Raw genomic sequence first — 26681 nt, forward strand, 5'->3', positions numbered from 1 at the left:
AGATAGTGGATCTTTTTGACTTCGAAACATCGGAAAATATATTCAAATCTTTTCTTCCAACCAGCACTTTTGAAACTTTTTCTAATTTTTCACTTATCACTCTGCTAGTTGACGAACAAATCATAACTTCTAAACAATCAATATTAAATAAGGATCAAGAAGTCGTATAAGACTTTTCGAAAGTAAATATTTAATTGCCTCATTTAAGAAAAGATAAAATATTGACTATCGATAAAGTCCATCAAATGCAAAAACTTCTTCTCGCACTAAATTTGTTTGAAGTTACATACCTTTTTCCAGGTTTTCCTTTTCTAAACCTTGCCCAAACTTAGGCAACTTAACGAGTTACTGCCGTCTTTCTTATCTTATGACCAAATCTTTCCATTTTTCTGGTTAATATCTCGGTATCAATAAATTCTCTCAATCTGAATTAAACTGCTTAAATACTGAACTTTGGATCCGTTATTATTGTTTATTAATTTTTCCTTTTTAATTTTGTTTGTACAAAATATTCTGAAGTGGTTGCGATTGACAAGATCTTCTCCACATTCTTTTGTTTTTTAAAAACCAACAACATTTTGGTGTTTTCAACACGGTTTCACGCTTCATAAACTTGCTTCACGAGAAATTAAAATTTTTTTTTAAACCATAACATTTTAATTTCAATATTTTTGTTTTATTTATTTTTTAAAATTTAGAACTCCAAAGTAGCACTTGCATTTAAGAAGCAAGCCGCCTCAGAAAAGTGCCATTTCTGCAAACAAACTGTATACCTTATGGAGAAGATCTCTACAGAAGGTCTTATTTTACATCGTTCCTGTTTGAAATGTCATCATTGTCATACGAATCTACGGCCAGGTGGTTATGCCTTCGATCGGGATGATCCGGAAGGTCGATTCTATTGTACACAGCATTTCAGGTTGCCTGCTAAAGCCATTCGTCCGGTTGTACGAAAACCTGGTCAAAGAGTAAGATTAAAAGATTCAATTTAAGTTCTATATAATATAATATCTCGTATTTTAGAAATCTACTGCTCATGGTTCTCATGCTCCCAGTGGATTGGATGCAAAAACTCCAGAAAAACCACGAGGAATCACCGAAAGTGTTGTTCAACTGGATCTACTCGATCGTGGCCAAACTCCAGAGCGAATTGAATTCGAAAACACAGATGCCATGTCTGATGGAGAACCCTCCGAGGAGCATATTATCGATGAAAACGAATGGTCAGGACGTAACTTCTTGCAACCCAGTGCTGACTCTGAGTCGGATCTATCTTCAAGCTCTGATGAATCGGATGATGATTCCGAATCGGATATCTTTGAAGAGGCCAATGGTTCACCAATTGCTCAGCAAACACTTCAATTGGCCACCGATTGGATTGGAAAACAACACTACTCAAATGGTAATAGTGATGATAGTGATGACTCCTTCTATGATTCTAGTGAGGGATTAGCTGGTTAGTTAAAAAAAAAAAAACATTCAAACGTGATTTTGAATTTTGTTGAATGTTTTTTAGATGACGGTAAGGATGACACTGAAGGTGAAGAAATCAAAAAGGCTCGTGAAATGCGCCGAGAAGAAGTACGTCTATTACCGCTGCCTACCAATTTGCCAACAGATACAGAAACTGAGGTAATTCTTACTTTCAAAATATATTCTTACAGTTCCAAAGCTTATATTTTGGCCGATTTGAGAAAACCAAATTCGTAACAAACGGCACAAGATTTTTATCCAAAACTTACTTAAAAAAAAAAGAATAAACATATTTTTGGTCTATTTTAATTTTGTATAATACTTGAATTCTACTACTACAGAATCAAGAACAGGTGGTAGTGGTGTCGCCGCAAGATGGCGTTAGTGTGCAAAAGAATAACGAAGTAAGTGATAGTGAGAGATTTAAACGCGATTCGGACAAAATTTCAATAACATCCCAAACTCCGCCACCATCAAAGACGGATATTGAAAAAATCGAACAAGGCTCTGATCGTAGATTTAGCGCAGATGTAGATGCGATAAGCGAGAAGCTTTATAGGTTGAATAATTTGATGAAGTTAAATAAAGATATTGAGAGTATGGCAAAGGATAATCTGGTGAAGAGTGACATAATGAAGAAACTTTCGCTGAAAGAGAAATGGCTACTGGACAATAGCGTGGGGGAAGGTGTGAAAAGTCCAGCATTGGGGTTTCCTGGAGAAAAAGTAGCAAATAAGGTCGGTGTGGAATCGGAGGCTACGAAAATTGAAGATACGAAGATCGAAGCAATAGTTAAGGTCGATGAGCAAAAGGAAAAACAACAACTGGACATAACAGAGAAACCTGATGACAAAGCTTCTGAGAGCGTTGTAAATGGTGATGATAATCAGGGTGATGGCTTGAATATTAATTCATCTGTGTCCCCAAATTTAACCAATGAAGACAATTTGACTAAGTCCACTCAAATCCAAACAGAAGAAGAAGCTTTAAAGGTAAAGACTGACAAAATTGCATCTGAAAAAATGGAAATCGAGGGTATTCTTGATATTGTCAAAATGATGGATATCTCGTACATAGAGCCATCCAAAGAACCCCTACCCAAGCCCGTTCCGGTTGAAACTCCAAAGCCTAAGAAAAAGGATCCCGGTCAAATGATATACGATGCTGAGCATAAAAAAGTAGCCAGTTTAAGTGATGCTTTGCATCAAATCGAAGTTAGAAGTTTTGCCGGTACTATGGATACAATAAAAGCTCAAATGGTTATGCCTACAGTTAGTCAACAAGCGACATTAGACATTTCGAAGTACTTTCCCAATGCCAAGCAAGAGAAACAGTCATCGGCTTCTTTGAACAAAACTCAAAAAACCTTAAAAGACGTTGATTTGACGAAGTATTTTCCCCAATCTCCAGTTCCTCAGAGAAAAGCAAGCATATCTATAGCTCCCGGGGGGGATAAGTTGAAGAAATCCCAAACGTCGGCTTCGAATATAAGTGAGATACCTAAGGCTCCTCCAAGGAGACAAAAATCAATAGCCGCTCCAAGCAGCGATAAAACCTTTAGTATGCAAGAACATCAACTAGATGGCGCTATAGACATTCAAAAAGCACCTGTTGTAAAGCCGGTGTCTAAAAAGGGCGGAATCAAAATTGTGAAGAAGATTGTTCCGAAGGGCACCAAAGCAGCAAAGAAAACTGCTACGGCGTCGGCAGCGGTGGCAACACCAGTTATTGCTAAGAAAAAAATCCAAGACGAAGCCGATAAGATTCTCGATGAGATTCTTCAAAGTGGACAAGATGTTCGATCACCAAGTATTGAGTATCAGAAGCTTTTCACTGAGGAAAAATCTCCAAGTGAAGATATATCCGAAAAAATTGAAAAAATTCTTGAAGAAACTGGCATTGACTTAGGCCTGCCACCCAATCCAAGAAAGAAACTCCAAAAAACTAAAAGTCTAGGCGAGGAAGAGTTCAAGAGAACTCATGACCAAACTCTTTCGAGAGAGGACGGAGATCGCCCTATGGGTGTGCGGAAGATCTTGCAGCGTTTCGAATCGATGAGTTCAATAAAATCCGACGAATCATTTAAGCTGAGAAAAACCAATCTGAGCAGTACTTGCAGCAGTCTGAATAGATCCAAGGAATCTCTGCCATCGAATAGCTTGCATAAATCCAAGGAGTCTCTTCAATCAAGTGGTTCGCTTAAAAGCAATTCGGACTCAATGAGTGATTTGGAAAAGACAATGGAGTACTTGAAATCCGAATGGAAAACAGAAGCCACGAATTTCCTTCAAAAGAAGCGCGATAACTTCTATGCGAGTCGTGATGAAAAAAAAGCCGAAGCTGCAGCAGAGGCCAAAAAGATAAACCAACCAGAACCGCAATGGAAGCACACAAAGTACTCAAAGTTCTTCGGAATCAAAGAGAAGTCTCCGGAAAAGAGAAAATCACCCACAAAGAGCGGCGGATCTGGTGCGAAGAGAAAATCGCCTTCTAAAATCTTAAAGAAGTCTCCGCGGGAAGAAATAATGAAACACAGGAAGAAAGTTGAATCAGTTATGAGCAGAACTGCCTCGTTTGAAGAGAAAATCAAAGCAAGTAGCGGTAGCCAAAATAATTTAACCAACGGTCTTGAAAATAAAGTCACTAGAAGAGATTCGGTAGAAGTTGTTTCAGAAAAGAAAACTAATCCGAGCGCTGCTTCAAGAATTCCATTGGTTCGTAAAGATTCTATAGGTCGTAAGGATTCTGAGACAAATCTGACGGATACGGCTCAAAAAATTCTAAGTCGAAGAGGTTCAGGTTCCAGTGGATTGGCTGATGTTCTCAAGCCCCCTGTTTTCAAGGGATTACGAGGACAGCAAGAAAATAAAAATAAGGCTGAAAATAATGCAAACGATGGGAAGAATTCAGGTATAAGAGGCTCTGGGGAGACTCTAAAGACTATTCTCAATTTGGTTAGAAGTGGTTCTCAGACCAATGTAAATGCAGAGTTCAAATCAAATGATCTCTCTAATCAAACTACCCAAAATAACATTGTAGAAAAATTAAGCCGAAGAAACTCACTAGGAATAGAAGCATCAAAGGCTCCATCAGATTTTGAAGCCAAACCTGTCCCAATGAAAGATAATCGTATTGAGGGTGAAAAGGTTCTTGAGACTGAGAAATCATCTTATCAAGAACCGATCTTAACAATTGGTAGAGAAGATATCAAGATTGAACAAATTGAAGAGTCTAAAAACGAAATTATCGAAAACATTTCTAGAAAAGATGAATCTTCGATGAATGACACCAAGAAGGAGGCTGAAATTGAGATAGTTGAGACCCTTTCAAGTCTCAGTGAAGAACAATCAGAAAATGTTCGCGCTAAATCTTCATCTCGAAATAGTGATCAAGGTGAAACTCTTACCGAAAAGTTAGTTCAAAGCCGGAAGGAATCACAAACACCTCCGAAAAATTCCAGTCGAAGAGGATCTCAAGCTCAGATATTGGCAGTTGAAGCAGAAGAGAATATAACGAGTAGACTAAGTTTGGAGCAAGACGACAGAGGTGAAAAATCAAAGAGCCCTCTAGTACAAAGTCCAAAAGAGTCTCAAAATGAATTGGAAACTCAGGTAACTGGGGATGATACTAATATGATTTCTCAATCTCCACCTAGTCCGAAAGCTTCTATAACAAAAGAAGATAGTAAGCCTCCATCTGAAGCAGCAGATGACGTTGATGAAATTTTCAATAAAATCATAACTGAGTTGAGTAAAGATGAAGAAGAAGCATTTAATGCTGCTCAAGAGCTAAGTTTAATAGCTATAGCATCCAGAGAAGAAGATGAAGCAGCCGCAGCAGTAGCTGAAGAGCAACCAGAGCAACCAGAGCAACAGCAAATCACTGAAGACTCTGAAAATATAGCCGAGGTACCTGAAGAAACTCCAAATCAAAGTCGAGCTCAATCCGAAGACAGCATCGAAGAACTTTTCAGTCATTTCACCAACGATATGTTAGTTGATGTCGAATTTGATTCGAACGACGAAGTCGTAGCAATTACCCCAAGAGCTGTTCTAGTAAATGAAGATGAAGATGATAATGATGAAGAAGAACAACAAATCGAAAAGCCCATAACAGTCGAAGAAGCTAAGCTTAAATTTGAACCGTTATTTCCACGGCAAGCAAAACTAACGAAACAAAACTCCTCAACTTCTTCGAGTGTCAGTCCAGCAAGAACGGAGGATAAAACTAAAAAGATTGTTGAAAAGCTCCATCCGTTGAATATGCCTCCTTCTGTTCAGGATATGATGAAACTTATGATTCAACGGGAGGAAAGCGAACCAAGAGTTCCGGTGGCATTCCCTCGAAGTATGTATTATGAATTAAGTGACGAAACAAGTTCGAGTTCTTCAAAGTCTCGCACACAAACTCCTGATCCATCGGAAAAAACCAAAGAACCATCAACGAAACAGCATCTCGAAGTAGTTTACGAACTAGCTTGGCCCAAGCGAAAAAGAACACCCAGTCCAATTCCGGAAAGTGCTCGGCCGCCAATCAAACCTCCTGCTATCAGTCGTGAAAACTCAGAACAACCAATTTCGCGAAGAGCTTCAGAACAATTAATTGTAGATTCTTTGAAAAATGTTGCCTTGGTTGAAGATGAATCTAACAGCAGGGAATTAAGAGAAAAAGAAGACTCTCAAGAAAGTCCATCACCTGCACAAAGAGGATCTCCTAAATCATTACCCTCCCCACCACGTCGAAACTCAAGAATTTCTTCGGATCTAGAACTTCTTGAAAATAATAATCCACAATCAATTTCGTCAAGACGGAGCTCCAAAACTTCTCTTAGGGACAACGAGGAGACAATTTTAGCTGGATCTCCTGCTTTACTTCCTACACCTAGAAGAGGCTCTAGAGCTTCAGTTGACTCACTTCAAAATTTGAACGAACGACGAAACTCTGGATTTTTCCCTATTTCACCAAGAAAAGGGTCGTTATCTAATTCAGAAGTTGAAGAAATTGATAAAAAGGATGAAGAATTAAGGGGGGAACAAAAAGAATCTTCGATTTCGGGTGCTGACAATAAACTTGAAGATATTGCATCTCCAGTCTTAGAAACCTCAAGGGAAGGCTCTAAAGTGCAAAGAGATTCCCATTCGTCTTCTCTGCAACCAACAATTCAACGAAATGATTCAACTGCTTCGAATCAAATAGATTCAACTTTAAGAAGCTTAAATGAAACAGAATCTAGGTCTCCCCTACGAAATAGTCCCAACTCTGACATATGGAGAAAAGATTCTGATTCTTCCAGCGAAAAAATAAGACGATCACAAGACTCAATTGAGCCTGAATTACAGACAACAGCACGGAAGTCTTCTGTTTCGCCTCGAACTGAAAAACATCAACAATCATCCCGAGAAGAATCCCAAATATCTACAAAATCTCTTTCTAATGGTGAAGAAATGGTTGATATGCGACCAAAAATGCAACAACCTTCGAGAGAATCTTCTAAAGCATCTTCCAAATCGTCTCTTCAAATTGAAGAAAACGCAAGCATTCGATCGGAAATGCAACAATCACCACGAGAAAATTCCAAAGCATCCACGAAATCCCCTCCAAAAGTGGAGAAAATTTACAATACAGAATCATCTCGAGAAGGATCCAAAACATCTACAAAATCACCTCCCAGAGCCGAAGGAATGGTTAACATTGTTGATTTATTAAATGATTCCAGTGGTCAAAGAAGAGAGTCGGAAAGTTCGAGAAAGTCTGACTCATCAAAATCAAATGCACCATCGTTGCCTGAGTCTCCTCAAGCAGCTCGTGCTAGATTCTTCGGCCAAAATCAGTCGGCGAGCAGTTCACCAAGAGATTCCAAAGATAGACTTATCCAAAGCAATGAACCTTCCAAAGAGTACAGAGATCTTCTGCGATCAAGGCTCGAATCTCCATCATCACGAAATCCAAATCAATCCAGAGAGCGGTCACTCGAATGGGACATGGAACAACTTCCAAAGAGCCCAATGCCAAGGCGGAAGTATATGGCTTTGCTTCATAATGAAAGCGACAAAGAAGAATCTCCCAAACGTAGCAGTAGTATTCCAGAACCCTCACCACCTACTGGTAATAAAAGTGCTCCAGACATTCGAATTCCAACAAAACGTCTCGAGGAATGGGAAATAATTGAACAACTTGAGAGGGAAAGGAGACATGCTCTGGTGGCCCGAGATCAAAATTATTCCGATCAAGTTCAAGAAGTATCTTCAAAAATTGAACCACCAAAAATGTCTGCCAAACAAGAAAACCCCCCACTTAATCGACTCGAGTCTTTGGACGAACCTCATAGCTCGAAATTGATGGAATATATTAAACAGGAAACATTAAAAGATTCAATCAAATCAAAAGATGACTCACCCAGGCCACCATCTCGACCAAGAACACCTCAACTTTCGAAACGAATCTCTAATAACGATCTAGAGAAACAGGTCGTTGAGATTTTGAAAAGTGAAGAGCCAAAGCGCCCATCCACTCCCGTCAGAAGTAAACCACCAATGCAGAAAACTGAATCTGTTGAGGCTACCTATGAAGACTTTGCCCGATTCACTCGTAGATCCCCGGAAAAAGATGCCGATCCTGAGGAATCCGATGTGTATGAATCTCCAACAGCATCGATCTCACATCATCGTCTGGCCAACTACCGTCACAAATCACAGGATTCGGCTTCAGGAACCTACAGCCCGACCAGTAGCCTCTCTAGATCGATTGAGCACATAGCTCCATCGCGTCCCCATCGCAACAAGTCCTCGACGCTACCCGAAAACCGAGTCGATAGGGACACAAAATACCTCATGGATCGCAGCAAACACCTGCGCAATATGAAGCGTGACTTCATGGAAGAAAAAATCGCCGGAAACAATCCATATCTCAAAAAAGTAATCGAAGCTCAAAAAGTCTCTCGACAATCGGACGAGGATGATGATGTAGAAGTCGATTACACCCTCGAGAGCTATCGGCCCAAAAACCACACCACTCCAAGATTCCCCACATCGAGCAGCATAGGTGGCCGCCGACGACACGAACCTCGATACCCAGACTACACCTCCTCGACTGACTACACCAGCCGACGTCCCTATAACCCGCATCCGCATTTCTCGACAACATCTACCTCCAGCTCAGCAGGATCTCGAAACTTCACCGATTACTTCAAACGTAGCCCGCCACATTACAAAGGTGGCCGCGAATCCAGCAAGGACTCTTGCCTAATATCTTAGAAAAAACAATCTTTTTAAAAAAATCTCACTTAAAATGTCAATTACTTTCGTCACACGTCTCGTACTCGTCCTTCTTTTGCCACACAAAATACCGTCAATTGACCAAGTTCCCTTGGCTACGTTCCCTTGGCTACGTTCCCTTGCTAAAATGATGCGAACAATTGGGTACGATCTCCAAAGGTAACAAATGCATCCCGACAAAGAAGCTCTTAAAAAAATGTTGCTGATTTTTTGATATTTTTACCTTTGTGTGGTTTTTATTGCGCTAAATTTTTCGAATATGTCTCGTTTGCTGTTTTAAAACCAAAAACAAACAAAAATCTAATTTGAATTTATTAAAACAAAATTTAACTTTTTTTTCAGTTTGCTCGATTTTTATTTTCATAACAAAATAATGTTTTTTTTTTAATCATAAACTAAAGTCATTTACATCATTTTTGTTTTTTAAACAAAACAAAAACTCAAATCATTGTTTTTTTTTTTAATGTGTTGTGCCTTTTTGGGATCGTACCTAAAAGGATTTAATTGTTTTATTTTAATTTATTTATTAAAATCTACTAAAACATTGAATAAAAAAATAAAATAACTTATTTATGTCGCTGCATGCAAGTGGCTACTTAATCTTAAACAATAAACATTTTCATAAATAACTCAACGATATACAAAATTCATTTAGTCACAGAGTCTAACGAAATTTATTTTAAAAGAGCTCAAAACCGAATCTGGGTTTTCACAAATACCGATCCTAATGGGGTTTTTCATGGGAGAAAAATCAGATTTCTGTCAAAAATTAATTTTGTTTCGTGGCGAATGGAACACGATTGGAACATTGTTTTTTTTTGCATTGTATTAGTGTAACTTGGTTTACGTGTTAACGAGTGCGGTATATCTGTCAAATATCCAGCTTAACATTTCTTTTGTAATTGCAAAGAGTGGTAAGTCTGTTGAAAAATCCAGATCTGCAAATATCTTAAATAAAAAAGAAATCAATTTATTTTGCCCCATGGAATGCAAAACCAGGTGAAATACCTATTTTGACAGATCTGGGTCAGAAATAAATTGATTTATTCTATCCCTGGAAAATCCCACAACTTTTTTAAATTAGTGACAGTTTAACTAATTCTTGTTCTTACTTTCACTTTTTTCAAAGGAATCGATATGTTAAACAATGTTTTTCGACTGTTTTGTGTGTAAAAAAACGAAGACGGTTTTGCTACAGCTGATCAAGAATTCAAGACTAATCCCATAGCCTTCCAGCGGTTCATCTTTCAAATAAATCAACTGTCATCGCAAAATATAAACGAACGATGAACTGAACCGCTTGAATTCCAAAAACATTGGTCTCTCTCTCTCTCTCTTCCAAATGTCTTTGTTATAAATTGTAAGAATCATTTAGGTATGACAGTTGTTAAAAGAAATTGTTAATGTGTCAAAATTTTGTTCATAACCTTAAATCGCAAAATAAATAACGAAAACAAAAAATTGTCCTTAAGAATATTAATACAAATTGATGAGACATATAATTAATAATTTCCTGAATAGAAGAATCAACGAAACCAGAAAAAATAATTATGTACTTGTTTGTAAACAAATCAGTCACATTGACAGTTCAACTCAGTTCACAATTGTGAATCGTGAAATCGTTACTATGGGCATGTTCAGGCGACATAAGGAACTTGAAAGTAAAGCAAGTTTCTAGGATCTGATTGGCCAGCTCCCAAAAAATTGCCTTCCAAGTTAGTCAAGAAAAAGAAAAGGCTCTCAACTATCAAGTCAATTCGGATTATGTCAAAAAGACAGCTTATCACAATTTTTCATTCAACTGAAAGCTGAACTTTATTACTCTGCGATTTATTTGTTTCCTGCACAACTTCATTTGATGTTTACTTGTAAATTCAGAAAAAAAGCTATATTTCCTTACAATACAAAATAAAGATCATGATTGACTTTTAGCGCTGCCTGAGGAATATTTTGTAAACAATATTGCTTTTGGTAGTTTTTGTACTATGAACTGAAGGTAGATGTTTGTAAAGTAAAGTTCTGAACTTGAAATTCATGACACTTGAAAAACTAACTATAGTTGCCTTGGTCAAAATTTACGATCAAAGAATAAATTTGACTGCAAATGAAGTCCCTTATGTTGTCTGAACCTGTCTATTTGACACTTCAAAAATAAGTTTAAAGGCGTAATATTTTCACAGTCAAAGCAAAGCGTGCTATGTGTTCTGTGTGGAGATGTTGCTTTCTAAGAAATAGCGTTTCGCACATAGCGAAACACAAAGTATTTTGAGCTACCGTAATTGCAATACTTTTTTACGGAGCGCAAGTATGGGAGTATCGATGGTTTGAAGCTGTGGAAAAGTTCCTCCGTACTTTCAAGTTGCAAGTACGACGACGCCCAACTATACTTTACATCTTAAAACAGGAATAGGACCCCTCTTTTTAGACACGCTTAAATTTCATTTAAACTACGTGTCAAGAGTTTTGGAGATGGGTTACGAAAGAATTACGCGAATAGTACTCACACAAGCCATCAGTTCTGAAGTTTCGTGTGTTAAAGAGTGGAAAAAACTAGAACTTGAATGCTCAACTACTTTTTCAATATCAGCAGATGAAAGTAACGAGGTGCTTAAGTTGAATTTTGATGACTTGCTGAAAAAAGTCGGCAACATGATGTACGATTTCTTGAAACACAACACTTACTTCTTGGCCAAAAACAGTACACAAAAAATCAGCTTGTTATTTAAAGTAAGAGGTAAACTCATGAATTTGAACCACATTCCTCACCGTCCAGAATTGCCAATATTGTGTGATTTATGCAATCGCAAAGAACGCGAAGATGTTTTTTATTTCCTGGGAGTTTTTCCAATACTCAAGGATTTCCGAAAGCGCTATTTTGGGATAGATATACTTGGTTTAGAAGAAACGATCAACATCTTGAATGGAGAACTAGGTTGGGACCTTCTGTATGAATACTCATTGAACGCTCTGCGCTATAGAACCAGAATAGTTGAAGAAAATTTTGAAGGTTTTAAAGTTTGAAAATTATAAAGTTTATTTTATTGAATTGTCTCTAATTTGCTTTTTTTCGTATATTCGGCCAAACCATATAAAAACTTGCGTAATATTACAATTAAGAATATAATGTTTTGTTCTTGTATCTTTTGAAGTCAATAAAACTAACTAACTTTTCACAGTCTTAACATTTAAAACTTACAATAGTTAAAAATATTCAAAAAAAATAGGGTTAAGTTCGAATGATAGTAATTCGGAGAAAAGGAATTTCACTCCTCCGAAACTGCCCTCAAAAAATAATACCTGTTAAATTGCGCACAGTTAACATGTAATTCCATCTATCAAGTTGTGGGATTGATCGCAGCACCTTGTCGACAAGGTTTTTTTACTAGCAATAAAATTGCAATATTCCTTTATTCAAAAGCGACTCCAAATTAAATTATGTACAACGTCAGGTTTTTGAAATGTTAATTTTTTAAAATTCCAACAAAAAAAAAACACGTCTTTAAGCCTTTTTTAGACTGGATAGATTTATGAAGTAGCTTCTTTTTATAATCCTTTTCTTTAATATTCACTTGAAATATTTATATTATTTTAAATAATATTAGGAAACATCTTCACAAGTTCTTAGATTTCATGTGTCTTACAAAAATATAAAAGAAATGCTGAAACATTTATGGTAAAACGGCTTTCAACTGAAAATGGCAAAACGGTTTGAAAGTCAAATGAAGAATGAATAATAAATTCTTAAGATATATTTTGAGGTTATACTTAACCTAAAAACCACAGTTTTATAATGTTTTTATCAATTTTTAAGGGGGGTGAGTTAAAAAATGCAACTAGCTGCACAAGCCATGCCCAAAAAATGCATACAATGCATTTATGAATAGAAAAACAACTTTAAGAATGCGGCAGTTATTCAATATAATATTTTTCTTAAGATCTTTGTCTGTTTTGGTTTTTGTTATTTTTTTATTTGCAATGGCTGGAAATTTCAGGGTATATTATTGTAATATTCGTGGGCTTAGACCGAATTTTCTTTCTGTGTACTCCCATACTGCTTTAAACAGGCCAGCTGTATTGGCACTAAGTGAAACCCAAGTGCGATCTTCGCTGAGTTAAACCACCTAACTCAGCTGGTCAACGAGCCAACTCGAATATCGGACTAGGTAGGTCGAGCAGAAAACACTCTTGACTTGTTTCTTACCACTGACCCTAGTAAGTACACTATAAGTGGTCTATCTCCTCTAGGCACATCTGACCATTGTGTCATATCAGCAAATTTCTCGTGTAAGAACTCTCCAGTAAAAGAAAGAGCTCCTAAGAGAACCGTTTAGCAATACGAGAAAGCCAACTGGGACGGTCTCAATAATTATTTCAGTATCTTTAACTGGTCACTATGCTTCCTCGATAGTGACGTTGACGCCAGCGCTGATATGATCATAGGTTTGATTCTCTTGGGAATGAGAACTTTCATCCCGAATAGGGTTAAAAGCATCAGACCTAAGGAAAACGCCTGGTTCGATGCGAGCTACAAAGAGGTTATTAGGGTCAAGAAGGTAAGTTTCCGTTGTTTTAAAGCCAATCCAGGCTTTGAGGAAAACCGGGATAGGTTCAAGCAAGGCAGGAAGGCCTGCAGCACCCATATTCGACGGATCAAATTTTTACATGACCAAAAATTACTGCAATGTCCCATAGGCAGTAAAAACTTTTGGTCATTTATAAAAAATATAAGGAATTCTTCCTCTTCCTCGGTTCCTACGCTCGTTGTCAATGACACCCCTTTTGTAATCTCTTTAAAGAAAGCAAATCTCTTTGCCAGGCAGTTCGCCGCCAATTCTACTCTGCCAGTGAGTGTTATGACTCCTCCTGTACTTGAGCGAGTTAGTGATTCTATGGGATCAATCTTTTTTCGCACTCGTACTGTGGCAAGAGTCCTAAGAGATCTAAACACACATAAATCTGCTGGTCCGGATGGTATCCCCGCTATTGTTCTCAAGATGTGTTCTTCAAAGCTGACAAAACCATTGCGTTAGCTTTTTCATTTGTCCTTCTCCTCTGGTATCGTTCCGAATGGATGGAAAACGGCATTTGTCAGACTCTCTTATCGAAAATACGTGCTTCGGTTTTCATGAATCCCTGCTTCATTGGACTAGTAATTACCATTCGGATCGTTCAATACAATTAAAACTGGATGGATTTAAGTCTGAAAACCATAAAATAAATGCTGGTGTGCCCCAGGGCTCTGTTTTATCTCCAAAACTCTTTCTCATTTTAATTAATGATCTCCTGTCTGCAACATCTAATCCAATACATTATTTCGCTGACGATAATACTCTTAGCTTTTTATATTCCGACTTAAACAGCATTGTACAATGGGGATTAAAAAACCGCGTGGAATTTAATGCTTCGAAAACGCAATGCTGTCTTGTATCGTTTAAGCGAAATATACCCCCATTGCCATTATCCATAAATGGCACTTGCATCGAGGAAACTGAACATCTCGATATTCTCGGTATGTGTATCACCAACTACCTTTTGTGGAATGATCTCATACGCGATGTCGCTAAAAATGCCGCAAGATGTTTGGGTTTACTAAGGCGATGCAAGAAGGATGCAAGGTCAAGTACAGAGATTCGTTCTTTAGCCGTACTATGCGAATGTGGAATGCCTTACCACACTCTGTCTTTCCTAGTAATTGAAATATTCAGGAATTCAAAACCAATGTGCACAGACATCTCCTTTTAACCCCTCTCTCCCGTTCCTAGTGCTCACACTGTGTCTAAATAATGCATACTAAGGGAAGTATTATCCGTACAAATTAGGCAAATAGGAAATCAAAGGTCAACAAATTTAACGTACAGTGTAACAAACTTAATTATATATGTATATGAATGTATGTAAGTTTTAGTAGCGAGTGTGATAACCTTTCGCTTTTATAACTACCTGAAGGCGATTCTTCATAGGGAGAACTAGTTTTGAAGTGACTTCCGGAAATTTTGTTCCATTCTTGTTTTTATCACTTATTTTTGATTCTCAGAACTTTCTTCCTTAATAATCCCAAAGATGCTTAATGGGATTCAGGTCTGGGGATTGGGGAGAATGAGGCAACTTGCAATTCAACATTATAGATGATCCTTGATGAATGCTTAGGATCGTCGTCTTGCACAAGTAGAAAGTCGTCTTTAAGGCCAAATTTTCAAATTTTCTTTTAAAATTTGTAAATATTTAATTTTATCCATTGTTGTTTCTATAAAAAACTAAATTTCTCACACCATTGGACCCCATAGCTCCCCAGACTATAACATTTCCGCCTCCATGTTTCACTGTTAATTGCAAATTCTTCACATCTAATGCTGTGTTTTGTTTCCTCCAAACAAATCTGCGACCGTCCGACCCAAAGATATTAAACTTGCTCTCGTCAAGAAATAACACATTCATCCAAAAATCATGTGGTTTTGAAACGAACGCATTCGCATAGTTCAAGCGTTTTGAACGTTTGCTTTTGAAATATAGGGTTTTTTTTGTACCATGTGACCATTACCTATATCCCTTTGAATGCAAAAAGTTCCGAACAATTTGAGGGTTGAGCGATATTCCATCATTTGCTTGAATATCAGCAGCTATTTTAGGAGCACTTAACTTGAGATCAACCTTTACCATTCTTTCTTTTTCGTTCCATATGAGCGTCTAGTATTTTTTTTTGGACATCTTACTGGGGCCACTTCAAAGATTTTATTTTTCAAATAATTTTTTAATAAATACATTTTGAACTGTAGACAGTGGTCTATCAATAGTTGACGATATCCCAGCATAACTTTTTCCGTCGTTTCTTAGTTTAAAAATCAGTTTACTTACTTCAAGAGGTACTTTTTTATGAGAAACCTACATTTTTAAAATAAACTTCGCAGAATAAAAAAAAAAAAAAACAATTAAAAAGATCAATACACAACGGCAAACTGAGTCTAGATCTCTCAATATCATTACAGTACACAATTTACATTTCAAAAAGAACCGTTATTTCCATTTTGTTAGAGAAGAGAGCAGTGTACGAACATTTGTTTGATGTACGAGCAATTTTTTGACGTTCCTGGCAAAATTCTACTAACGGTTAAAAAAACTATGGGGCAAAGCTCGATCATTTTGTTGCATTTCCTATTAAATATTATAATTTTATCAAATAAAGTCAGTAAGCTCAGATTTGTGTTAGGAAGTCCATAATGTAAGGAAAACCCATTTATTTTCAATTGCTTTACGTGCAATTTTTTGATATAGTGTAATTAAAGATGTCTTAACAAAATTCTTTCTAAATATCGAATAAAAATGTTTTATTAGGTCTTATTTTAAATATTTTGAATGCAACAAATTCATTCCTTTGAAGTATAAATATGTATTATATTTCAACTTATCAATAACAATACATTTTATTTTTTGCCGAAAATTTAATAAATATTTATTTATTTTAACCTACTCAGCTGTCAGACTACTTTTTTGAACAGAGTTACCGACTGCAGTAATGCAGTATATTTGCATACATTTATGAACGCAAATCTTGCATTACTGCTGCAGTTTTACATTAATGAACTTATAGCCTTTCCACGCAAAACCCAAAACCGGGTTTTTGGCAAAATATTTTCGAAAACCCGAAAATCGTTCACACCGAACATTTACATGTTTTCATTTGACATTTAAATTTGTTTAACACCAGCTGTCAAATTTTGTATTAATAATAAATTTGTGAGTAAAAAGTTTTGTTCTTCTCAAATTATTTGTGAAAATAAAACGAATTCTAACCAATTCAAATTGATTTTAACGTAAAACTAGCTCGTCTCGAAGAAGAGTTTCAACTGAAGTTCTGGTGACGGGTTTAATTGGCTCACGACATGAACCAACAAGAACTACAAGCTTGCTTGGCTGCAGATTCCCTATTAGTTGACTTCAACCGGTCCAAACAATTCACTAAGGAGAAGCTAATTGTTTAGAAAATATATTATAGAATCAACAACAAACAAAACTGTTACAATAAAATTTAACGGAAAATCTTTCACCAGGTAGTAAGCGAAAGCAGCCATCAGCTGTTTAGTTTACATTAATTTGAGCGCTGAATGTTTAGAAAAAAATTGCAACTAGTTTTCGAGAGGTTTTAAATAAAACTTGTGGTTTACCAAAAATGTATGGCAAAACACACTTGGTGTGAAAAGCCTATTACTCGGGCTTAGTTTAAAAAGTTGATTTGAAAGAAAAATGTACATGCGAGATTCGAATTAAGGACATCTTAATTTTAAAAAAAAGTATAGTTTGGTTTGTGTTCCTGGAAAAGAAAAGTAATTTCGTCGACCAAAATGCACGCATGTCAAGGTCTCATATCACATTGAATTCCATAATGATAACAAATTTTCCAATCTTCACAACAAATTCTCCATCTTTTTACTGTTGGAATACAATGGTGACGGAGCCGGAGTCGTAACCGGAATACCTGTCAAAATATTAAAAGTACGCAAATGTAGATGCACAAATACAACGCGACGGAGCTGGAATCGGAGCCGCAGCAGGAATCGAAAGAGTTGACCAACTTTTAACTTTGACGTACGACATTTTGACGTCTATCATTTTTGGCACATCGAATTTGATTTCGTGGTTTGTGCATTAAATTCATATTTTTTATTGCGGTTGTTTGAATAAATAAAAAAAAGTTAAATTTAATCAAATAAACAGTTATATAAAAGAATTCAAAATGGACGAATCGGAAAAAAATTATCCAAGCGGTCAGTGAAATTTACGTCCTTTGGAATTTGGAAAACAGACACTACAAAAACAATAAAATCAAAGCAATGGAATGGAAAGCAATTGCCCAACAGTTGAATATGCCAAGTGTTTTGTATGATGTTGTTTGTTTTAATTTTTATAATTTCAAACGTCAAAAAGCTGTACGGCGCATTGTGTGTGTACTTTCTGTTAACGTACGAAAAGCTGTGACAGCTATTTTGACTCCGGCTGCGGCTCCGATTTTTGCTTTGTGTTCCAGCACTTATCGTCCAACGTCATGTGATGAAAAGCAACATTTCTACGTCTTTCCGGAATCCCCTAAGTTTTGCACTAAAAACTTTTTATTTTTCAATTTAACAAGCCATTTCGGAACTTTAACAGAAATTTCAGTACAATAAATCAATTTTTTTCTTCGTCTTTTCCGGGATAAAATTTTATAGCATAAAACGATATCTTCTTAAAAGATGAGTTCTAACAAGAGCTTTAGAAGACATTTTTCCTCAATAGAGCTCTTATCCGCAAATAAGAAAACTTTTTAGACACGAAATCAAAATGTTCCGCTCAACTTTCTTAGTTTTTTCAAACACAAGAACCTTCTCCGGACAATAAAGAAATACAACAAAAAAAGAATTTGCGATTTATTGACGCGCGATGGTTCATTTTTATGAGCTGGTTTAGTATTTCAATATGACCCAAACATAGAATTGGGAATTGTTTAAAACGCAACAGAACTGCGCATTAATAATTTATCCCGTAAATTTAAGCCCCCACTATGTTATTATTTTAAGTCTATAAAGCCCTGAAGATTTGTATCAGCTATTATAGTCTATGAGCTGACAGCAAACCTTTGGCGTGTAGTTCGTTGTGGCAAATCACAAAAAGAATCTCGAATTTTTTAATCAAAATGTCAAATGCGACCCAATAGTGAAAGCTAAGAATATATTGATGCCTCCATTACACATAAAACTAGGCCTTATGAAATAGTTCGTTAAAGTGCTTCGACAAGATTCTGAAGCCTTAATTTATTTACTAAAATTTTGTCCGAAGGTACTCGAGGCCAAAGTATAAGCCGTAATTTTCTTACTGACTTACATAAGGTGGCACTACAGTCCTGTGTGAACTAGGGCCTCACCCAACAATTTTCTCCATCTAGCTCGGTTCCTAGCTAGATGTCTCCAGTTTCGCGCTCCAAGTTAGTTGAGGTCACTTTCCACTTGTGCGCGCCACCTGATCCGCTATCTTCCTCTACTGCGCTGTCCTGTGGGTGTGGATTCAAAGACTTTCCGGGTCGGAGCATTGGTTTCCATGCGCTCTACGTGACCCAGCCATCTTAGTCGTTGGACTTTTACCCTTCTGGGTAAGTCTACGTTGCTGTACAGCCCGTACAGGTCGTCCTTCCATCTTCTCCTCCATTCCTCTTCGATGCATACGGGACCGTAGATCACACGAAGAACTTTTCTCTCGACCGACCCAAGCCGGATTTTTCACTGTCCCAAAATAGAAAAAAATATGGCCAGATATGAATTTTCGGAACATGAATAAATTAAGAAGGATTTGTATCCATAATATCAAACTTTTGGCTATCACAAGAAGCTTTAAGTTATTTTTTTTTATTAGATGCTCATAAATAGGACAAGAAAATATCATCCAGCACCCAGAAACCAAAATAGTGTTCACCTGTGTTATTCAAAGCAGCGTTTTTAAAAATGATTGGAGACAATAACATTGATTCATTTATATCGCTTGACCACCATTGGAATATCTCGTGTTTCACTCCTTTTTAACCATTTTAACTTTTTTCATGTTTCCTCTCAACAATTCAATCCTAAAACCCACGCCTAAAGGAATCAAAAATGTTCGCACGGTGTCTTTAGCATAATAACAAAATCCCCTTGTGGGGAGTGTGGGCTTAATATAAGGAATTTCGAGTGACCACTTTGCTATGCAATCCCCAATTTTATAACCTAGTCGTCAGTCAACCCGACTCCTTCTTAACGGCGGTAAGAAATGACTACACTCATCGTCCTCATTTACAAGTTACCTCGGCTTCACAGTTAACAAATTAAACCTTAATTGTTGTGAAAAACCACAGTAAAATATTTAAAAATCGAAAAAAAATGATTGTTTAAACTCGAAATATACACGATTTAAGCAGAACTATATCTTCCTAACCTGATGTCTGCTTAAGCAATTGCTTAATCCCAGTTGTGCTAGTGTCCTTTCTGCGGTGCTGAGTGTCAGTTTTGTTTGCACTAATTTTGTTCAAAAAATTAATTTTAAAAAATATGTAATCTGATAATTTTGTTCTTCTTCTAGGTTCAAAGTGATTCTGAGTCGTCATCAGCCGACGATGTTGAACTTAATTCTGCCACAGAAATTTCCACCGATTCTGAATTTGATCATGACGAAATAATTCGCGAAGCACCAAAAATCTTCATCGACGATACACATTTACGAAAACCCACTAAAGTTCAGGTAAACATTTTTATTAAAAAACACTCTCCAATAAGTCTAATAATATTTGTTTTATTTTTATAGATTAAACAAACAGTAATTGCTCCCAGCACAGGTCATCCAAAATATCATATACACAATCGTATGACCCATACACAAGAACAACCAATGAAACGTGAACCACAATTCAAACCTCTAGTCCAAGTTGATCCATCGCTTTTAAGCTCAAATCGAATGCCATTACAAAATCCACGTCCCGGTGATTATCTGCTCAATAAAACTGCCAGCACAGAAGGTATAGCGTCGAAGAAGAGTCTGGAACTCAAGAAACGTTATCTCCTCGGCGAACAAGGCAATGGAAATAAAATTCAAAAATCTGGTTCCACTTCTATACTGGATTCGAAAATTCGAAGTTTCCACTCGAATATTTCGGAATGCCAAAAACTTCTTAATGCAGGTGGCATGAAGCCTATCCTCGATCGCACCAAGGCGAGTGAGAATCAGTCGGTTGTTGATAAGAAAATTGAAATAACAATCAAGAAGACTGCGATAGATGAAAAGGAGAACGTCTTTGTTAACAGTAAGAATGAACTCAACAAAGGAATGGAATACTCAGAGACTGTGAACACAACTCTGGTTGAGTCACTGAGCAAGAACAAGCCGTCTCCAATTATCGAGACCATTGATTTAATTTCTCCAGAGAAATCAGTTCCTATTATCGACCTTACCGAAGTGGAGATACCTTCGAAGATGCTTGAATCAAACATGGAATTTATTAAGAATCTGCAGTTTAATGCAGAAGATGGAAGCTCAAAAGAGAATAGTCTAGTGCCTGATAATAAAATAATTGATCTCACCCTTGATTCGCCGGTTAAAAGTGACAAAACTGTCATTGAAGAAGAAATTGTAAAGCCCGATGTGTCAAAGGATGTCAAGGAAGCTATCCCCGATATTATCACACACATCGAGGAGGTAAATCTCGAGATGAAAGCTCTGTTGGACCATGAGGCGGAGAAGAAAGATTCACCAGAAAAAACGGAATATGACATCCAAGAGACAAGCATTCAAGTTCCAAATATTCCGTGGGCTATTAAAAAATGCATCGAAGAATCTGATAGCCTTTCAAGTTCATCGTCGTCAAGTGTGGAAGACATTCAGCATTTCATTCTTGATTCCACAACTAGTCCTGATACGCAAACTGGTCAGATTGTTCCGCGTCTAGAGGTGCACGATAGCTCTGGAACTCTCATGCAAATCGACAGTCTGATGATCATCGATGGTAAGTACATTGGCGATCCAGAAGATCTCAAAAACATGGAAATCCCTCCAGGTATGATTATTCCTGAAGTACCCACACAATCGCCATCGCCTGAGGAACCAGTCACAGAAAAAAGAAAAGACGATTCTCCTCCTGCTCAAAAACCAGAGCTAAAATTCGATACAAAAAATGAGAATAAAATCGATACTTTGAAAAATATTCCCCTCATCCTGGAGAAATCAGAAGATCACTCTCGTGGAGTTGTCAAACCAGATAGTCTCAGTATACAAATGCAGGACGCCAAAGGTGATTCTGACAACGACAAGACACCCACAGCCGAGGGGATCACTCGAGGCTCAGATTCAGATGCGGAAGTTACTAATCAAGGCCTAACTGAAACGGAGCTCTCCGATTGGACGGCTGACGATGCGATATCAGAGAACTTTATAGATCTTGAGTTTGTTCTGAATTCCAACAAGGGAACAATAAAGCGCAATAAGAAATCCAAAAAGAAGGCACCTCTTCAATCGTCTCTTTCGATTACTCATGAGCCCGATCAACAACCCGAACCAGAACCAGAGCATTGTGGAATACTAAAGAATCTGGATATTGAGGAGATCGAATTCATGGACACTGGATCCGAAGGAAGCTGTGCTGAAGCCTATTCCGCTACCAATACAGCTCTGCTTCGCAATCGGGGATACGTCGATTACAGTGGATCACCTAGGAACTATCGTCACAATCAAAATCGCCCACCAACTGATTATGAGCTCAAGACACCAGTCAACGAATGTCCAACACTACCCAGCACTGTAATGTTGTCACAAAAGTCGCAATCGCAACAAATAGCAACAACAACAACGACGACGACGCCGCCGAAACAAAGTTCTCCGTCCCAAACACACCACACTACACAAAGTCTATCACAATCACTCACAGACAGCACAAATGACATCGATGAAGACAGCCTTTGCATGTTGACCAACTCAAATGGTGCTACAGCGAATAACACCGCAACCATAACCACAACCACAGAGGAGAGTGAAGCTCTGACGGTTGTTACAAGTCCCATGGACTCATCATCGCCAAAAACTCAGGAGAATTTCCAATTGACGGCAAGTAGCTCAGAGCCAATTGGAAAAACAACTTCACCCAGTAGCAATACAACAGCGACACCTGTCACAAGTTCTTCAAGTAAGGGTCCTACAAGAAAGTCATCGCATGAGGATTTGATAGCGCACAGCAATTCTAATTCTAAGAGGAAAGAGTCAGAAGAAATGAGCTATGAGGAGTATGTCCGCAAATTACAGCAAAAGATTACACAGATAAGTAATGCGCGCGATTCAATTGATGTACGGAAACAAAATCGGCGAAAGAGCTCGAAGGGTGAGGGGAGCGAAGCTAATTCTGTGATAGAGGGGGCTAATGCCAAGGGTTTGAGTGTATTTGAAGGTTTCTCGGCGGCGACTACTACAGTGCAGCCGAAAATTGTGCTATCGACGATCAATGTGGCAGCTAATGTGTCCCAAGATGTACATAAGGTCCCTGTCATACCGACACTTTCGAGCAAGCTAGAAGAGCTAACCAAAGAACGAACAAAGCAAAAGGATTTGATTCATGACCTCGTAATGGATAAACTCCAGTGCAAGAAGCAGCTTAATGCTGAAAAGCGACTCAATCGCAGTCGCAACCGCAGCATGTTTGGAAACAACCTTACCGGTAGCAGTCTAAGTCCAACACCAAAGATGACGTCCACAAATACGTCCCCCTATCACGTGACGTCTTCGTCTGGCGGTGATCACAGTGGAAGTAGTTGTAAGGAGAACAATCCTCTAGCGGGTCAAAAGACCAAGAGTTCCCCAAAGGAGGCAAAGGAAGTGGTTCAAATGTTTTCAGAGGCCCCTCCACGATCGTCCAAACAACGACCTTTCAGTGAGAACTTCGATCCCGACAGTATTGATGACCAGATGTGCAAGTTGAGCAAAACGCAATCTTTCACCTACTCCAGTCGAGGTGTTAATTATCCTTTCAAATCCGAGTCCAACGGCAGTCGTAATCAGGTTTTGAGCACAGTTTATGCATCGCCACTGGCATCCACAAGGCTTAGTCGCAAGGATGATGCCATTGGAACCGCTTCCAATGCAGACAAACTTCGCACTGAAGCTCGAGCTCGGGCACGCCTAAAGTCGAACCAAGACCTGGGACTGAGTCCCGAGGAAAAGTTACAATTGCTCCGGAAACGCTATCACCTGGATCTGCAGGAAGCATCCGCCGAAGCTGCTCAATTGAAATCTGATGAATTGCGAGCACGTGACCGCAAAATGATCTCCTCCAAAAGTGTAAATGATATAGCAACCGCTCAACTAATGACATTGCAGCCCGACGAAAATTCAAACACAACAACCGTCCGAAGTGATTTGGTGGCTGATTTCACATCCGATCCAAATCTCTCGCAGGTAAATAATATGTCTTCGATAAATAAGGTGAATCGTCGCCAAAAAGATCCCGAACGACGTAAAAGTATCATTCAGACATTTTCGAGCTTCTTCCAAAAGGGCAATAAAAAAGATAAAGACAATGTTGGACCAATCTCTGGTACAGAGAAATCAGGTACCAGCCAGAGTAGTGCCGCCACTGTTAACAACAACAATAACGGTGGAGGAGGGGATGGCATGTTCAGTCGCTTCCGAATTTCACCGAAATCTAAAGAGAAGTCTAAGGTAAGTTTATTAATGAATTTTGTTTCGTGTTTAATAATAATTTAAATGATGTAACTATTATCATATCAACGCTTTAGTTGTTAATTTTGTAATTTTCGATCGTCTTTACGTTATTAAATTGTATCTGTCTACTGACATTCTTATCGTTGGTCTTTAATGTTGTCTACAAAAAAAAGATATAAATAACAATTTTGGTGGTATAAGGTGAAATAATGTTAAATGTTTTATTTTTCTCTCGACATTTTTCATTTCACAGTCGTGCTTTGATGTGAGGAATATCGGGTTTGGTGTAAGATTAATATTTTAATTACTCGTTTGAATATAAATGTCTTCATTTTTGCCTTTAATCTTTTCTTGGTTTTATGTAGACTTTCGCAAACTAGTCACTTTGAATGTAGTTTTGATTTATTTGATGTAGTTTAACGCTTTTATAGTAGTTTTTATAGAAATAACATTAAAATGCTTTTCCTTTTGCTATTTTTTAAAAACATCAATGGGTTGTAGTTGAGCTTTTGAAGTTCTTTATGAATATTAATTAAAAATAAGTTGTCGACATTGGAGTATTATGTGTGTAAGCTTATGTATTTTTCTTTATTAATTAAATTTATTACATGAGGTTAGTTTTTATCTTATATTTAAGAAAAAATGTGTTTCTTATTAATTTAATTTTATATATATGTGCGTATACTTCATACGTTCTTCCTGTAATTTTATTATTTTGAACTTTCTTTAAGTAGTCAGAGACAAGAACGCGTAAGAAATTCAATTATGTTTTTCCATATGGCCTCATTGCATAATGTCTTTTAACATGACTTCATGAAAATGTAAATAAACGAAATAAGTAATTTTAAAAGTTATACACATAGTCCAAAAAGTCTCCGCACAGCTGGAATGTTTTGAAATTTTTCATAAAATATCAAATTTAATGGGCTCTTGTCTCTTAGTTCTGATTGTTGTCAAAATTCAGCAACTGACATTTACCGGTTGTGTAGTGCATTTGTGTGTACTTAAAAATGTTGACTTATGTTATTTAAGGCACAGCTTGCATTGACAAATTTCGCAGCTCTTTCAGGACTGTAATGAAGTCCTCGGGCAGATAGAAGGCACCTGAATGTACGCCAATCGTTCTTTCAATAACGCTTCTTGTTTGTGCGTGTATCGTATTGAAACGTGATTCTGGACTCCCACTTTCAGCAAATGGAGTCATTAGATGTTTCTCTTAAGAATATCCAGCATATCCCAAAATAAAAGTGTGAACAGATAGGTTCTTCTACTACGTCTAGCACTTCTTTTAAGACTACCGAAACTGTTAGCTGAGCAAGGCCTAAATTAAAATCATTACCACTGCATTTTTGATAACTTCCTTCTGCCATGCAGAGTTTGAGAATTGGTGGGATTGTGGAGGAACGCAGTGGTTGTTTCAAATAATCTTTGATTTCGTTTAGCACATAAACAAATGCGTCTTTGTTGAGTCTAAAATAACTTATAAATCTGCAACAAAACGAAGACATTAAATCAACACTTTTCATCAAAGAATTTGTTTACAAATTATACTTTTTGTTTGGAAGTTCCAATGGATTGGAGTGATCTCAAATATTTGTTCTCATCAGCGCAACATTGAGGGGAATTTCTTCTCCTGAATTTACAAGAAACAAATCAATAGAACTCTCCATTTCGTATTATTTTGTCTTTTTTATAAAATTTTGCACTGAATTCAAAACTTTGAAATACCAACTTATTTAACTTTACACAGCGGACTTTGACAAAAGCAAGAACATAAAAGTAGGCAATTTATTGGGTCAACTCTACGAAAAAAGTTGTCTCCCATAATACGATTTTTTTTTTGTAGTTGTCTTCAAATTGAGTTGTCAACTTAGTTGAGTTGTGATCCATAATTGGCCCTTAAGAAATCAAAACTTTTTGTAAAGTGTCAGGAATCAAAGAAATTGTATCAACAAATAATTTTTCAACAAAATATACAGCATTTTATTTTTAAAACTTATAATAACAAAAATCCACAGCACAAAAAGAAAAAAATAAGGAACAAATAAGTCTCCGTACATTAATTTTGGATTACTTTTCGTTAAAAAAAAAACTTAACAAGAATCACTTCATTTAAGGAAAAAAGTAGTTTAATGTTTAGTAGGGCTTCCTTTGTTCTTGATAAATTCCTCCAATCTGTTTCTCATCGAAAAGACAAGCTTGCCGGTCGTTTCTGGAGAAATTCTGTTCCATTTGTGAAGTAGGATCGTTTTGAGGTCATCCTTGTTGGCGATTGTATGCTGACGAGTCTTTTTTAAAGGTGATCCCACAGGTGCTCAATAGAATTAAGATCTGGAGACTGAGCATAGTGTTTTTTTCTTGCGTACTAACATTGGACAGCAACCATTCCCTTACCACATTGGTCGTATGTTTAGAATCATTGTCCTTTTGAAAACTAAAGTTTGATGGAAAGTCCCAATTTTTTGGGCACTTGAATGTAGGTTTTTCTTAAGAATATTAAAGTATTCAAATTTATCCTTTGTATTTTCTATGAAAACCAGGTCTGGAAGATGCCATACACCCCCACACCATAAATATAACCTGGACCCAAAACGTATTTTCTTTCCCTAGGTCTGTAACTGCATACTCCAGCCTAGCTTTTTTATTAGCCTTTCAAATAGCTTCTTCCGGCACACTCTACCATTAAAACCATTTCTGATTAAAAGGTATCTAATTGTTTGGGGTGAGACATCAATTCCA

At 37.2% G+C, this 26681-nt stretch overlaps 1 protein-coding gene across 11 annotated transcripts in view; it reads left to right on the forward strand.

Annotated features, from left to right (window-relative positions):
* The window catches only part of LOC129938805 (F-actin-monooxygenase Mical), a 230362-nt gene that overhangs the window by 172654 nt on the left and 31027 nt on the right, over positions 1-26681 (forward strand). For 4 of the 11 annotated variants that reach the window (XR_008780483.1, XM_056046579.1, XM_056046576.1 and 1 more), the window contains 6 exons: positions 699-968; positions 1024-1456; positions 1517-1632; positions 19824-19982; positions 20046-23939; positions 24196-24228. Coding sequence is in view for 8 of the 11 variants with exons in the window: in XM_056046579.1 (XP_055902554.1) it covers positions 699-968; positions 1024-1456; positions 1517-1632; positions 19824-19982; positions 20046-23939; positions 24196-24228 (4905 nt within the window). In the remaining 3 variants the exon portion in view is untranslated. Of the gene's footprint in view, positions 1-698; positions 969-1023; positions 1457-1516; positions 1633-1814; positions 8850-9876; positions 10176-19823; positions 19983-20045; positions 23940-24195; positions 24229-26681 lie in introns of those variants that run through there. The other 7 variants (XR_008780484.1, XR_008780485.1, XM_056046577.1 and 4 more) reach the window with 3 other exon arrangements.

Source organism: Eupeodes corollae, chromosome 1, assembly GCF_945859685.1.
Source record: "Eupeodes corollae chromosome 1, idEupCoro1.1, whole genome shotgun sequence".
In the NCBI taxonomy this organism is placed as follows: domain Eukaryota; kingdom Metazoa; phylum Arthropoda; class Insecta; order Diptera; family Syrphidae; genus Eupeodes; species Eupeodes corollae.